Raw genomic sequence first — 16,405 nt, forward strand, 5'->3', positions numbered from 1 at the left:
GAAGTGCAATGTGATATAGGCAAACCTACTAACCTCAGATTTCCCACTTCCTGGTTGGATTTTTTCACAGGTTTTTGTGAGTTGAGTTCTGTTGAGCCATATGAGTTATGTTATACTCACAGACATCATTGAAACTGTTTTAGAAACTTCAGAGTGTTTTCTATCCAAATCTACTAATAAAATGCATATCTTAGCTTCTGGCACTGAGTAGCAGGCAGTTTACTCTGGGCACCTTATTCATCCAAGCTACTCAATACTGCCCCCAGCCATAAGAAGTTAACATTGCCAGTCTGCAGCTGTCACGTTCCTGACCTGTTTTCTGTTGTTTTTGTATGTGTTAGTCGGTCAGGGCGTGAGTGTGGGTGGGCATTCTATGTTATGTGTTTCTATGTTGGTTAATGGGTGACCTGATATGGTTCTCAATTAGAGGCAGGTGGTTTTCATCTCCTCTGATTGAGAACCATATTAAGGTAGGTGGTTTCACATTGTTTGTTGTGGGTGGTTGTCTCCTGTGTCTGTGTCGTTATTGCACCATACGGGACTGTATCGTTCGTTCGTTCATTTATTTGTAGTCTGTACTTGTTCGTGCGTTCTTCGTTGTATGTAAGTTCGTAAGTCAAGGTCTGTCTACTTCGTTTGTTGTTTTGTAGTGGGTTAAAGTGTTTCCGTGTTTTTTCGTCTTTTCTTTAAATAAATATAATGTCAAATTACCACGCTGCGTTTTGGTCATCCGATCCTTCTCGCCTCTCCTCGTCTGATGAGGAGGACGAAGTAGAAGAGCGTTACAGCAGCTGGGCATGTAAAAGTGGTCCTAGAACTTTGACTAAAGACACGAAGTGGGAATGAGAAAATCCCATCTCAGATAATCACCAAGTATCTGTTCTATTTGAACACTCCACTACAAGACCAAAAGACGTGAGACCGCGGTCCACACCTTGAAATGGTTGGAATCTCTGCAACTCTCAACACTAGATGAGAAGATAACATTGCCGGGTTGCTACTGGCGTGTAAAGTGGTCGGGATAATGACTGAATAATTACTTTAGACCAGCAAAGCCTGGAGCGTTAGCTACATTTTGGAAATGGTTAGAACTTAGCCTCAACACGAGGTGAAGTAGATAACCTCACCTACCAGACCAGAAACGATGCCAATCTGCAGCGCGCATGTAAAGTGATTTCTCTGCCATTAACCTTGTTCTGAACACCTGACCACCGGTGTGATTACTACCTCTGAGGGTTTAGAGCTTGAGGTAGTCACCTCATACAAGTACTTCGGAGTATGGCTAGACGGTACTCAGCACATATCAAAGCTGCAGGCTAAGGTTACATCTAGACTTGCGTTTCCTCTATTGTAATCGCTCCTCTTTCACCACAGCTGCCAAACTAACCCTGATTCAGATGACCATCCTACCCATGCTAGATTACGGTGACGTAATTTATAGATCGGCAGGTAAGGGTGCTCTCGAGTGGCTAGATGTTCTTTACCATTCGACCATCAGATTTGCCACCAATGGCCTCCCGAGTGGCGCAGTGGTCTAAGGCAGGGGTGTCAAACTCAAATACCCAGTGGTCCAAAATGTAAAACCTGAACAAAGTCGCGGGCCAACATTGAACAAATGAACCTTTTAATATGGACCCAAACAAGTTTTGCTTTAACATTGAATATGGAACAAGCATCGCTTATTACCATACAATATATAATTTAATAGTGGAGACATGCAAAATCGAATTTCAAATGAAAAAACACATCAATGGCATTCATTTATTAAATGAATAAAATTTAAATAAAAATCGTATGCCTCTTTTCTATTTGCAGCCTTCTGATTTAAATACCAAAATAAACTTTTTCCACTGGCTAATAATTTTACAAATAAAATGATAATAAATCAATCAACCATTCAAGCCCATGCCTTGTAGCAAGAAAAAGTGCACAAAGAAAACGTTAATTATTGCACACTGATCTAATCTGATGTGCCCAAGCCAGATACCTGGCATCTCTTCTTGGATGCTAGTTCATCAATGTCTGGGCTCAGGCTCTGAGCTGAAGAAATCCTCAGTATCGAGCGAAGGTGTTCATCAGTCAGACGTCTCCTGTGAGTTGTTTTGGTCATCTTCATCGAGGAGAAAAGTTGCTCGCATAGATAAGTGCTGCCGAACATGGAGAGCATCTGAGCAGCTTGGGTGCGGAGCTGAGGCATTGTGTCAGGGATGAACCGTGGAAACTGTGCGGCGCCCACAGCATCATACTTTGACTTCAGCGTGTCGTTGCACTGGAGTTCAATCAGCTCCATTTGGATGTTGGTTGGTGCATTTTCCACATCAACTGCGAAGGGATTACTAAGCAGTTCAAACCTACATTTCTGGACATCGAAGTCGGCAAATCGCCGGCTAAACTCAGCGGCGAGAACACTGAGTTTTTCAGCAAACTGTGCGCATGGGAACACGGCGGTAGAGATCTGCGCTTTTATGGTTTGGCAGCAGGGAAAATGGCAATGGTTTCCTTGCAGCATCTGATTCTCCCACAGGCACAGTTTAGTTTTAAAGGCCCTCACTGCAGCGTACATGTCTGTGATGATGCGCCCCCGCCCCTGAAGCTGCAGGTTCAGCGCATCGAGATGGCTCGAGATGTCACAGAGAAAGGCCAGCTCACACAGAAACTTTTGCTCCCGGAGCTCTGCTGTATCCTTCCCTTTGGTTTCCAGGAATTGACATATTTCCTCACGCAGCTCGAAACATCTGTTCAGTACTTTTCCTCTGCTTAGCCATCTCACCTCTGTGTGATACGGCACGTCTGCGTATTCCGAACCACACTCCTCTAGAAAAAAATGTAACTGGCGGTGATTCAGACCTTTGGCTCTTATAAAGTTAACTACCTGTGTTACTGTGGTCATAACATGTTCCATCTTTAGGGCTTTGGCACACAGTGATTCCTGATGTATGATGCAGTGGTAAACAGTTAGCTCACCTGCACAGTTCTCTTCCCGCATCTTCTCCCGAACCATGCCCACCAGTCCACTCTTTTTACCGCACATCGCTGGCGCACCATCTGTCGTTAATCCAACGAGTTTATCCCACGGCAGCTTTATTTCAGTTACACATTTGGAAACCTCCTCAAAGATTTCCTTTCCTGTGGTTGTGCCATGCATTGATTTGAATCCCAATAGCTCCTCCGTAACACACAGATTTGAGTCCACTCCACGGATGAAGACTGACAGCTGAGCAGTATCAGATGCGTCGCAGCTCTCATCCACAGCGAGGGAGAACGCAACGAAATCTTTTCCCTTTTCCATCAGCTGGTCATACAGATTGGTGGCAAGATCACATGTGCGATCAGCTACTGTGTTCCTGCTCAGGCTCACGTTTGAAAATGCTTGCTTTTTCTCTGGGCATACGAGGTCACAAACTTTCATCATGCACTTTTTCACGAACTCTCCCTCATTAAAGGGCCGGGCTGATTTTGCGATCTCTGCTGCCACTATATAACTAGCCTTTACAGCAGCCTCACTTTGTGATGTGGCTTTTTTGAACATATTCTGTTGTGAAACCAAACTTATTTTCATCTCCTCTACTTTCTGGCTCCTTTGAGTCATGTCCAGGTCCTTGTATTTGTCATGGTGTTTCGTTTCATAGTGTCGTCTAATGTTGTACTCCTTACTTACAGCCACGTTGACTCCACAAACAAGACAAACAGGTTTGTCTTTTACATATGTAAACAGATATTCTGCCTCCCACTTGTCCAGAAAGCTCCTGTTTTCTGCCTTTCTTTTCGCCATTTTTGGGAAGGGATAGCGCGCTGACAGTTGTAGCGTCTATGTTGCTATGACTACTGTCACAGAGGAGAGGGCGTTTCTGGGTCCTGTCCTGATTGGCGCGCGAAAACAACAGCAGAGCATTATGGGATTCGTAGTATTAGCGGTGAATGCGCTGTATAATACCGGCAGGCCAGCTCTAGTAGTAATTTGGTATTGTCTCGCGGGCCAAGGGGTAAGTTTGACGGGCCAAGTTTGACACCCATGGTCTAAGGCATTGCATCGCAGTGCTAGCTGTGCCATTAGAGATCCTGGTTCGAGCCCAGGCTCTGTCGCAGCTGGCCGCGACCGGGAGACTCATGGGGCGGCACACAATTGGCCCAGCATTGTCCGGGTTAGGGGAGAGGTTTGGCTGGCAGGGATGTTCTTGTCCCATCGTGTACTAGTGACTCCTGTCGTCAGGTGCACAGTGTTTCCTCCGACATATTGGTTAACCGGGCAGTGCGGCTTGGTTGTGATTTGGGGGACGCACGGCTCTCGACATTCGCCTCTCCCGAGTCCGTACGGGAGTTGCAGCGATGGGAGAAGACTGTAATAACCAACTGGATACCACGAAATTGGGGAGAAAAATTAAATATTTGCCACCAATGCTCCTTATAGGACACATCACTGCACTCTATACTCCTCTGTAAATAGGTAATCTCTGTATACCCGTCACAAGACCCCACTGGTTGATGCTTATTTATAAAACCTTCTTAGGCCTCACTCCCCCCTATCTGAGATACCTACTGCAGCCCTCATCCTCCACATACAACACCCGTTCTGCCAGTCACATTCTGTTAAATATCCCCAAAGCAGGGTTGCTCCTCTTTTTAGTTCGCTGCAGCTGTCGACTGGAACGAGCTGCAAAAAACTCTCAAACTGGAACGTTTTATCTCCATCTCTTAATTCAAAGACTCAATAATGGACAGTCTTACTGACAGTTGTGGCTGCTTCATGTGATTGTTGTCTCTACCTTCTTGCCCTTTGTGCTGTTGTCTGTGCCCAATAATGTTTGTACCATGTTTTGTGCTGCAACCATGTTGTGCTGCTGTCACGTTGTGTTGCTACCATGTTGTTGTCATGTTGGGTTGCTACCATGCTGTGTTTTCATGTGTTGCTGCCATGCTATGTTGTCGTCTTAGGTCTCTCTTTCTGTAGTGTTGTGGTGTCTCTCTTGTCGTGATGTGTTTTTTTATTTTTAATCCTGAGGGGGAAAAGGTTTGGTCGTGCCCTCTTCACGACTGTTTTGGTGTGTTTGGCCCATGATAGTTCATTGTTGATGTTGACACCAAGGAACTTGAAACTCTCGACCTGCTCCACTACAGCCCCGTCGATGTTAATGGGGGCCTGTTCGGCCCGCCTTTTCCTGTAGTCCACGATCAGCTCCTTTGTCTTGCTCACATTGAGGGAGAGGTTGTTGTCCTTGCACCACACTGCCAGCCTGTACTGCAGGGCCATCACCAGAGTTTCATAACTTTTGGGGCCAAAATAGATAATCCTGTTCTAGATTGATACACTATATATACACAAAAGTACGTGGACAACCCTTTTATATTACTGGATTTGGCTATTTCAGTCACACTCGTTGCTGACATGTGTATAAAATTGAGCACACAGCCATGCAATCTCCATAGACAAACAATAGAATGGCCTTATTGAAGAGCTCAGTGACTTTCAACATGGTACCGTCATAGGATGCCACCTTTTCAACAGGTCAGTTCAGAAAAATTCTTCCCTGCTAGAGCTACCCCGATCTGTGCTATTATTGTGATGTGGAAACGCCTAGGAGCAACAACGGCTAAGCCGTGAAGTGGTATGCCACACAAGCTCACAGAACGGGACCACTGAGTGCTGAAGCACGTCCTCGGCTGTAACACTCACTACCGAGTTCCAAACTGCCTCTGAAAGCAACGTCAGTACAATAACTGTTTGTCGGGGGCTTCATGGAATTGTTTTCCATGGACTAAGATCAGCATGCGCAATGCCAAGCGTCGGCTGGAGTGGTGTAATGCTCACCGCCATTGGAGCAGTGGAAATGTGTTCACTGGAGTGATGAATCACGCTTCACCATCTGGCAGTGCGATGGACGAATCTGGGTTTAGCGGATGCCAGGAGAACGCTACCTGCATGCCAGTCAAGTTTTTCCACACAGATCTCAACAAACCATTTCGGTATGGTTTTTCCCCAGACTGTTGCCACAAAGTTTTAAGCACAGAATCGTCTAGTATGTCATTGTATGCTGTAGTTTTAAGAGTTCCAGCCACTGGAACTAAGGGGCCTAGCCCAAACCATGAAAAACAGCCCCTGACCATTATTCCTCCTCCACCAAACTTTACAGTTGGCACTATGCATTCGAGCAGGTAGCGTTCTCCTGGCAACCGCCAAACTCAGATGATTCGTCAGTCGGACTGCCAGATGGTGAAGCGTGACTCATCCCTCCAGAGTCCAATGGTGGCGAGCTTTATACCACTCCAGCCGACGATTGGAATTGTGCATAATTGATCTTAGGCTTTTCAGCTATGGAAACCCGTTTCATGAAGCTTCCAAGTTGAGTCACAGCTCTTCAGTAAGGACATTCTATTGCCAATGTTTGTCTATGGAGATTGCACGCCTGTGTGCTCGATTTTATACACCTGTCAGCAACGGTGTGGCTGAAATAGCTGAATCCACTAATTTGAAGTGGTGTCCACATACTTTTGTTTATATAGTGTATGTATTGGATAGGGGCACAATCATTTGGGCTTGGGCTCATTAAATGTTGTTAATGTCGGGCTCGGCTCATAAAATGTATTTAATATATGGCTCATCAGGCTCAGGTAGCATCAGGTTTGAATTTTCATGCGGATCAAAGCTCAAATCTGGGTTACACGGGAGAAAAATGATTTATTCTCGGGATGGAACATTTGTCAAATACAGGGAAAATATTCAACCCGAATGTGAATTTAGCACCTCTTCCCACTACTAGAGTGGACTAAGAACACAACACGAGCCACTGGACATGTGGTAGGCCTGATGTGTTTTGCACCTTTAAACAAACTACCTTCAGACAAATTAAATGAAGAACACTTTCAGTGATGGATACAAGCAAGTTTTCAAACCAGTTTCTTTATCAATGTCTTTGTTTTGTGAGTTCTATTGTGCACCACACTTTCGTTGTCATCACTATTTGGTGTTTTTATGAAGGTCAGAGGGGTCTTACCTCCTGTGTGCATCGGGGTCTTCTGAGGAGGGCCCATTTTTACGTTGGACAGCAGGGCCTGAGGTGAGGAACAGAAACAGATTTTCAGCTTTTAGAAAAAGACAACCTGTATGAAAGGACATATATTCTTGTGTATCGTTGGTGTTTGTGAATAGTTTCGTCACATGCCACACCCTCCCCTGCAGTAATAGAGATATATATTTAGCATATTGAATGTAGGTTACATACAGTATAACAATAACCAACAGATACATAATGATGTAAGGGTCTGGTTCGCCTCAAGCGATAGTCACAACAAATGTTATGTTTTATGCACCCCTCACCACACTACCCAAGTACTGTATATGCTGTTACCTATTAAACAGTGCTTTATCGGTTTATTCAGATCCCCATTAGCTTTTGCCGAAGCTGCAGCTATTCTTCCTGGGGTCCACACGAAAACATAAAACACGACAAGAACAATCACACACATTTAAAATACAACGATATACAACTAAATGTGTGTAGACTGTGTGTATCAAATAGACTCGATATACAACTAAATGTGTGTAGACTGTGTGTATCAAATAGACTCCGGCAGCAGTGTCTATTTTGCCTGTGGGTCTGTCTTTTTACAACACTGAGCACATACTATACTGTATTTGTACAGTATAGAGGTGCTGATATGGTGAGATGTGTCAATTTAGTTTAACAAGAAGTCGTGACAACCACACTATTGCTCATGGATCTGCCTTTTCTAGTTGAATGTAAAAAAAATTATGACAATACGACCTAACAGCCAAAATAACCGCCTCAAATGCAGACAGGGCTTTGACAGACAGCCAGTTAATTCCATAAATTGCATGCTGGGTCAAATGGCATGTGTCATCTCACAAGGGAAGTGTGTCCCTCCCCCGTCCTCCCTCTTGCTGCTACTGTGTATCCTCACGCACTCCTCTCCTCTAAATTCTCCTGAGAAAGACATAGGATTAGCCATGGCATGTCTTGGTTGTTGACATTAGGATATTAGCATTACCATGGCGTTCAAGACATTAGCACTAGACATTATTAGTATGTCTTGCTTGTTTACATTGGAAGTGGTTTATTGTTGTCTGTCAGCTTATTTTGACATTAGGAATTATTTTACAAACATATGCCTGGTTTGGAAACCTGCCCAGGCATAAATAGTTGTCCTAAAGATGATACTGAGACTTTCTGAGACAGTCTTAATAAGTACAAGGAGTTCATGTCTGGAGTGGGGTGGATGCAGCGTAACCTGGTCCGAGATTTGTTTGTGCTGTCTTGTCAACTCCTATGTGGTCATTGGCATGACAATGACCATAGGAGTTGGCTATCCAGTACAAGCAGATCTGGGACCAGGCTATGCAGGTAGGAATAGTCAGTTGTGAAACACACCACACGAGGTGCTATTCCTCTGCCCTGATAAGACAGACTGTGTTTTTCCCCATAGCATGATTGATGTAAATCACAGGCATTGCCACAGGAAACCTCAACTAAACAGGGCCAGCAGCACCGTGGACCAGAATAGACCTGACCTGACCTGCCCTCCCCTCCTCTCCCCTCCCCTCCTTCCTATACACATCTGGGTACAATTTCTACACTGCATTCTGTATTCAACACAACAAATGCATGAATCCCAACCTTCCTTAAATCGCCAATCCTGAACCAGATTCAAGGGCAAACATGATTGTATTGGATTGAATGTAATATTCTTAATTTCGATTGGAAAAACGTCTAACTTCACCAGTCTTTGTCGAAAAATATTCAACACCAGGATCAACAATGACGGACATAGATGGACAATGGCCCAGTACAAAACAAAAAAACCCAGCAGACAAAACTGTCATTATGACATCATGGTGATGTATACTAGACATTTTTAGACATCTTTTTAGTGACCAGATAACCAAAATAGGCCGTCTTTGCTTGACGTCGTTATAACGTGCCTTGACGTCACTGTGGTAGTGTATACTGACTGGGTTACTGCATAGTGTGAACTAAGTGGTTACTGAGTCATAACCTACTGCCCCAACTGAGGATGAGACCCTATTCTGAGACCGAGCAATTAACAAGGGCTATCCGGGAGACCACGTATTTCATATCAGGAATGCCGAACAATAAACCCTAGACGCCCCTTTGCAACACCTGAGCGCCCTTGGGTGTCATTTCCGCTGGGTGTGTTCGGCATGAGGGACACATGGAACATCTTTATATGGATACTGCTTACCCAGTGAGCACAAGATATTGAAAATACTTATTTTCAACAAAAAATAAGTATTTTCAACCTCAGAAACAGAGACGAGTCCTTACCATATCCAACCATCTGTAGGTTTGGAATCTTGGTTTGTTTTCAGAATTCGCTTGACATTACTGATTTATTCCAGTTGGCTTTATAATAGATTAATCTAATTCTTAATGAGCAACTAAGGCGAGGATGTTGGCTTCATTTGTGCTGATGGCTGTTTTTTAATAAGGTACTGTAACGCTTTCTAAAACCAGATTAATTCCCAATCCCAAACAGTCTTTCATGTTTCATCTCCCACAGTCTCATGAAGGGGAAATATTTTAATATTCTATCATCATCAAACAGAGCCAATCATAGGCTTCACACTTCTGCCACCTTTTTTCAGAAAATAGCGCATAAATATAAATCATGCCCTACTCTACATCGTTTCATCACTACACTGCCCATGAGGAGTTTAGTTGTGTGTGTCCCTGTCTGTGTGTGCGCTGCTCTTCTTTGTTCTCTCAGCCTGCAGCTCTCTGATAGTGTAACGGCTTTCTAGATCTTCCTCCTCCTCAGACGAGGAGAGGAGAGAAGGATCGGAGGACCAATACGCAGCGAGGTATGATGACATGATAATTTATTAAACAAAACAGACGAAGACGAAAAACGAACTATACTTGATAACTAACAAAACAACAAACGATGTAGACAGACCTGGACGTAAGAACTTACATGAAACACGAAGAACGCACGAACAGGGAAATGACTACATAAATAAACGAACGTACAAACAAACCGAAAACAGTCCCGTATGGTGCAACATAGACACAGACACAGGAGACAACCACCCACGACAAACAATGTGAAAACACCTACCTTAATATGATTCTCAATCAGAGGAGATGAAAACCACCTGCCTCTAATTGAGAACCATATTAGGTACCCATTAACCAACATAGAAACAGAAAACATAGACTGCCCACCCAAACTCACGTCCTGACCAACTAACACAACAAAACTAACATAAAACAGGTCAGGAACGTGACATAACCCCCCCCTCAAGGTGCGAACTCCGGGCGCACCAGCACAAAGTCTAGGGGAGGGTCTGGGTGGGCATCTGACCACGGTGGTGGCTCAGGCTCTGGGCGAGGTCCCCACCCCACCATAGTCAATCCCAGCTTACGTCTCCCCCTTAGAATGACCACCCTCTTTTTCCACCCACCTAATATAAGGGGCAACACCAAGATAAGGGACAGCTCCGGGACAAGGTAGCTCAGGACAGCGAGGTAGGTCGGGATAGAGAGGTAGCTCAAGATAGAGAGGTAGCTCAGGATAGAGAGATAGCTCAGGATAGAGAGATAGCTCAGGACTGAAGGGCAGCTCCGGACAGAGAGACAGCTATGGACTGAGGGGCAGTTCTGGATTACTAGCAGCTTCGGGCTGAGGGGCAGCTCATGGCTGACTGACGGCTCTGGACGCTCATGGCAGGCTGACGGCTCTGGACGCTCATGGCAGGCTGACGGCTCTGGACGCTCATGGCAGGCTGACGGCTCTGGACGCTCATGGCAGGCTGACGGCTCTGGACGCTCATGGCAGGCTGACGGCTCTGGACGCTCATGGCAGGCTGACGGCTCTGGCTGCTCATGGCTCACTAACGGCTCTGGATGCTCATGGCTCACTGGCTGCTCTGGCAGATCCTGTCTGGCTGGCGGCTCTGGCAGATCCTGTCTGGTTGGCGGCTCTGGCAGATCCTGTCTGGTTGGCGGCTCTGGCAGATCCTGTCTGGTTGGCGGCTCTGGCAGATCCTGTCTGGTTGGCGGCTCTGGCAGATCCTGTCTGGTTGGCGGCTCGGGCAGATCCTGACTGACGAATGGCTCTAACGGCTCCTGACTGACGAACGGCTCTGACGGCTCGGGACAGACGGGCGGCTCTAATGGCTCGGGACAGACGGATGGCTCAGACGGCACTGGGCAGACGGATGGCTCAGATGGCGCTGGGGAGACGGATGGCTCAGATGGCGCTATGGAGACGGATGGCTCAGATGGCGCTATGGAGACGGATGGCTCAGATGGCGCTATGGAGACGGATGGCTCAGATGGCGCTATGGAGACGGATGGCTCAGATGGCGCTATGGAGACGGATGGCTCTGGCCGGATAAGGCGCACTGTAGACCTGGTGCGTGGTGACGGAACTAGAGGCACCGGGCTAAGGACACGCACTTTCAGGCTAGTGCGGGGAGCAGAGACAGGGCACACTGACCTCTCAAAGCGCACTATAGGCCTGATGCGTGGTACCGGAACTGGTGGTACCGGGCTAAGGGCACGCATCTCAGGGCGAGTGCGGGGAGAAGGAACAGTGTGTACAGGACTCTGGAGACGCACAGGTGGCTTAGTGCGTGGGGCCGGAACTGGAGGCACTGGGCTGGAGACACGCACCATAGGAAGAGTGCGTGGAGGAGGAACAGGGCTCTGAAGACGCACTGGAAGCCTGGTGCGTGGTGTAGGCACTGGTGGTACTGGACTGGGGCGGGAAGGTGGCGCCGGAAATACCGGACCGTGCAGGCGTACTGGCTCTCTTGAGCATTGAGCCTGCCCAACCTTACCTGGTTGAATGCTCCCCGTCGCCCGACCAGTGCGGGGAGGTGGAATAACCCGCACCGGGCTATGTAGGCGAACAGGGGACACCATGCGTAAGGCTGGTGCCATGAATGCCGGCCCGAGAAGACGCACTGGAGACCAGACGCGTTGAGCCGGCTTCATGACACCTGGCTCAATGCCCAATCTAGCCCTACCAGTGCGGGGAGGTGGAATAACCCGCACCGGGCTATGCACACGTACAGGAGACACCGTGCGCTCTACTGCGTAACACGGTGTCCGCCCGTACTCCCGCTCTCCACGGTTAGCCTGGGAAGTGGGCGCAGGTCTCCTACCTGCCCTTGGCCCACTACCTCTTAGCCACCCCCAAGAAATGTTTGGGTAGTACTCACGGGCTTTTCGGGCTTCCAGCCACGTCTCCTTGCTGCCTCCTTAAACCACCGCTCCTGGGCTTTAGCTGCCTCCCTCTCCTCCTGAGATCGGCGATTCTCTCCTGCCTTAGCCCAGGGTCCTTATCCATTCAATATCTGCTCCCAAGTCCACGAGTCCTGGTTGCTCTGTTGAGCTCTCCCCCGCCGCTTGGTCCTAGGTTGGTGGGTGGTTCTGTAACGGCTTTCTAGATCTTCCTCCTCCTCAGACGAGGAGAGGAGAGAAGGATCGGAGGACCAATACGCAGCGAGGTATGATGACATGATAATTTATTAAACAAAACAGACGAAGACGAAAAACGAACTATACTTGATAACTAACAAAACAACAAACGATGTAGACAGACCTGGACGTAAGAACTTACATGAAACACGAAGAACGCACAAACAGGGAAATGACTACATAAATAAACGAACGTACAAACAAACCGAAAACAGTCCCGTATGGTGCAACATAGACACAGACACAGGAGACAACCACCCACGACAAACAATGTGAAAACACCTACCTTAATATGATTCTCAATCAGAGGAGATGAAAACCACCTGCCTCTAATTGAGAACCATATTAGGTACCCATTAACCAACATAGAAACAGAAAACATAGACTGCCCACCCAAACTCACGTCCTGACCAACTAACACAACAAAACTAACATAAAACAGGTCAGGAACGTGACAGATAGGTGATGTCTTGGGATGTCTTGTTTACATTCTTCTTGACACTACTCTGAACTCCCCTTGTTAGCAGCTGATAATTATCTGTAACGCTTTGCACCTAATGTTAGCACATATCCAGCTAGAGCTTATGTCATAAAACAGCCAAAATACTCATCATAATCGCCATTGAGGGCAGTAATCTATGATGGTGTCTATGAGCCAGTTACTCCAACCTGATCTTTTCACGGTTTTGTTTGGAATACATGAAACCAAGAATTTGAACTATATACTGTATACTATTTGCGATCAAAGGAAACCATTGCAAAGCTAATATGCTATTTGATGCTATCTTTTGGTAGACATACTTTTGTAGCTACTAGGGATGCACCAATAATCTGTGAATTTTTCGCCGGCGCCGAAAAGAGATGGCCGCCTCGCTTCGCGTTCCTTGGAAAATATGCAGTATTTTGTTTTTTTATGTGTTATTTCTTACATCGGTACCCCAGGTAATCTTAGGTTTCATTACATACAGTCGGGAGGAACTACTGAATATACGATTAACGTCAACTCATCATCGTTCCTACCAGGAATATGACTTTCCCGAAACGGATCCAGTGTTTTGCCTTCCACCCAATACAATGGATCTGATCCCAGCCGGCGACCCTGTGCGACGCCGTAAAAGGGGCAAACGAGGCGGTCTCGTGGTCAGGCTTCGGAGACGGGCACATCGCGCTCCACTCCCTAGCATACTACTCGCCAATGTCCAGTCTCTTGACAATAAGGTTGATGAAATCCGAGCACGGGTAGCATTCCAGAGAGACATCAGGGATTGCAACGTGCTCTGCTTCACGGAAACATGGCTAACTCAAGAGACGCTAACGGAGTCGGTGCAGCCAGCTGGTTTCTTCATGCATCGCGCCGACAGAAACAAACATCTTTCCGGTAAGAAGAGGGGCGGGGGGGTATGCCTTATGATTAACGAGACGTGGTGTGATCATCATAACAACACACAGGAACTCAAGTCATTCTGTTCACCTGATCTAGAACTCCTCACAATCAAATGTCGACCGCATTATCTACCAAGGGAATTCTCTTCAATCATAATCACAGCCGTATATATTCCCCCCCAAGCAGACACATCGATGGCCCTGAACGAATCTGACTCTTTGTAAACTGGAAACCACACACCCTGAGGCTGCATTCATCGTAGCTGGGGATTTTAACAAGGCTAATCTAAAAACAAAACTCCCTAAATTCTATCAGCATATCGATTGTGCTACCAGGGCTGGAAAAACCCTAGATCATTGTTATACTAATTTCCGCGACGCATATAAGGCCCTCCCCCGCCCCCCTTTCGGAAAAGCTGACCACGACTCCATTTTGTTGATTCCAGCCTACAAACAGTAACTAAAACAACAAGCTCCCGCGCTCAGGTCTGTTCAACGCTGGTCCGACCAATCTGAATCCACGCTTCAAGACTGCTTCGATCACGCGGATTGGAATATGTTCCGCATTGCGTCCAACAACAATATTGACGAATATGCTGATTCGGTGAGCGAGTTCATTAGGAAGTGCATTGACGATGTCGTACCCACAGCAACGATTAAAACATTCCCAAACCAGAAACCGTGGATTGACGGCAGCATTCGCGTGAAACTGAAAGCGCGAACCACTGCTTTTAACCAGGGCAAGGTGACCGGAAGCATGACCGAATACAAACAGTGTAGCTATTCTCTCCGCAAGGCAATCAAACAGGCTAAGTCCCAGTACAGAGACAAAATCGAGTCGCAATTCAACAGCTCAGACACAAGAGGTATGTGGCAGGGTCTACAGTCAATCACGGATTACAAAAAGAAAACCAGCCCCGTCGCGGACCAGGATGTCTTGCTCCCAGACAGGCTAAACAACTTTTTTGCCCGCTTTGAGGACAATACAGTGCCACTGACACGGCCCCCTACCAAAACCTGCGGGCTCTCCTTCACTGCAGCCGAGGTGAGTAAAACATTTAAACGTGTTAACCCTCGCAAGGCTGCAGGCCCAGACGGCATTCCCAGCCGCGTCCTCAGAGCATGCGCAGACCAGCTGGCTGGTGTGTTTACGGACATATTCAATCAATCCTTATCCCAGTCTGCTGTTCCCACATGCTTCAAGAGGGCCACCATTGTTCCTGTTCCCAAGAAAGCTAAGGTAACTGAGCTAAACGACTACCGCCCCGTAGCACTCACTTCCGTCATCATGAAGTGCTTTGAGAGACTAGTCAAGGACCATATCACCTCCACCCTACCGGACACCCTAGACCCACTCCAATTTGCTTACCGACCCAATAGGTCCACAGACGACGCAATCGCAACCACACTGCACACTGCCCTAACCCATCTGGACAAGAGGAATACCCATGTGAGAATGCTGTTCATCGATTACAGCTCAGCATTTAACACCATAGTACCCTCCAAACTCGTCATCAAGCTCGAGACCCTGGGTCTCGACCCCGCCCTGTGCAACTGGGTCCTGGACTTCCTGACGGGCCGCCCCCAGGTGGTGAGGGTAGGTAACAACATCTCCACCCCGCTGATCCTCAACACTGGGGCCCCACAAGGGTGCGTTCTGAGCCCTCTCCTGTACTCCCTGTTCACCCACGACTGCGTGGCCATGCACGCCTCCAACTCAATCATCAAGTTTGCGGATGACACTACAGTGGTAGGCTTGATTACCAACAACGACGAGACGGCCTACAGGGAGGAGGTGAGGGCCCTCGGAGTGTGGTGTCAGGAAAATAACCTCACACTCAACGTCAACAAAACAAAGGAGATGATTGTGGACTTCAGGAAACAGCAGAGGGAGCACCCCCCTATCCACATCGACGGGTCAGTAGTGGAGAAGGTGGAAAGTTTTAAGTTCCTCGGTGTACACATCACGGACAAACTGAATTGGTCCACCCACACAGACAGCGTTGTGAAGAAGGCGCAGCAGCGCCTCTTCAACCTCAGGAGGCTGAAGAAATTCGGCTTGTCACCAAAAGCACTCACAAACTTCTACAGATGCACAATCGAGAGCATCCTGTCGGGCTGTATCACCGCCTGGTACGGCAACTGCTCCGCCCACAACCGTAAGGCTCTCCAGAGGGTAGTGAGGTCTGCAGAACGCATCACCGGGGGCAAACTACCTGCCCTCCAGGACACCTACACCACCCGATGTCACAGGAAGGCCATAAAGATCATCAAGGACAACAACCACCCAAGCCACTGCCTGTTCACCCCGCTATCATCCAGAAGGCGAGGTCAGTACAGGTGCATCAAAGCAGGGACCGAGAGACTGAAAAACAGCTTCTATCTCAAGGCCATCAGACTGTTAAACAGCCACCACTAACATTTAGCGGCCGCTGCCAACATACTGACTCAACTCCAGCCACTTTAAAAATGGGAATTGATGGAAATTATGTAAAAATGTACCACTAGCCACTTTAAACAATGCCACTTAATATAATGTTTACATACCCTACATTACCCAT

The 16,405-nt window shown here is 47.2% G+C and overlaps 2 protein-coding genes across 5 annotated transcripts in view; both read right to left on the minus strand.

Annotated features, from left to right (window-relative positions):
• The window catches only part of LOC139530464 (ena/VASP-like protein), a 90,398-nt gene that overhangs the window by 37,631 nt on the left and 36,362 nt on the right, over positions 1 to 16,405 (minus strand). For 3 of the 4 annotated variants that reach the window (XM_071326916.1, XM_071326915.1, XM_071326918.1), the window contains exons 4-5: positions 7,344 to 7,412; positions 6,990 to 7,047 (exon numbers count right to left, since the gene is read on the minus strand). In XM_071326916.1, coding sequence (XP_071183017.1) covers positions 6,990 to 7,047; positions 7,344 to 7,412 — 127 coding nt within the window. The remainder of the gene's footprint in view (positions 1 to 6,989; positions 7,048 to 7,343; positions 7,413 to 16,405) is intronic. The other variant, XM_071326917.1, reaches the window with a different exon arrangement.
• Positions 1,608 to 3,938, minus strand: LOC139530463 (general transcription factor II-I repeat domain-containing protein 2-like). Its single transcript, XM_071326914.1, has one exon. The coding sequence runs from the start codon at positions 3,770 to 3,772 to the stop codon at positions 1,961 to 1,963; it is 1,812 nt and encodes a 603-aa protein (XP_071183015.1). The 5' UTR covers positions 3,773 to 3,938; the 3' UTR covers positions 1,608 to 1,960.

This window comes from Salvelinus alpinus, chromosome 9 (genome assembly GCF_045679555.1).
Source record: "Salvelinus alpinus chromosome 9, SLU_Salpinus.1, whole genome shotgun sequence".
Taxonomy (NCBI): Eukaryota; Metazoa; Chordata; class Actinopteri; order Salmoniformes; family Salmonidae; genus Salvelinus; species Salvelinus alpinus.

What these genes read in the sequence shown, in the direction of transcription:
- LOC139530463 (XM_071326914.1), bottom strand. Translation starts at nt 3,772, where the DNA reads ATGGCGAAAAGAAAGGCAGAAAACAGGAGCTTTCTGGACAAGTGGGAG.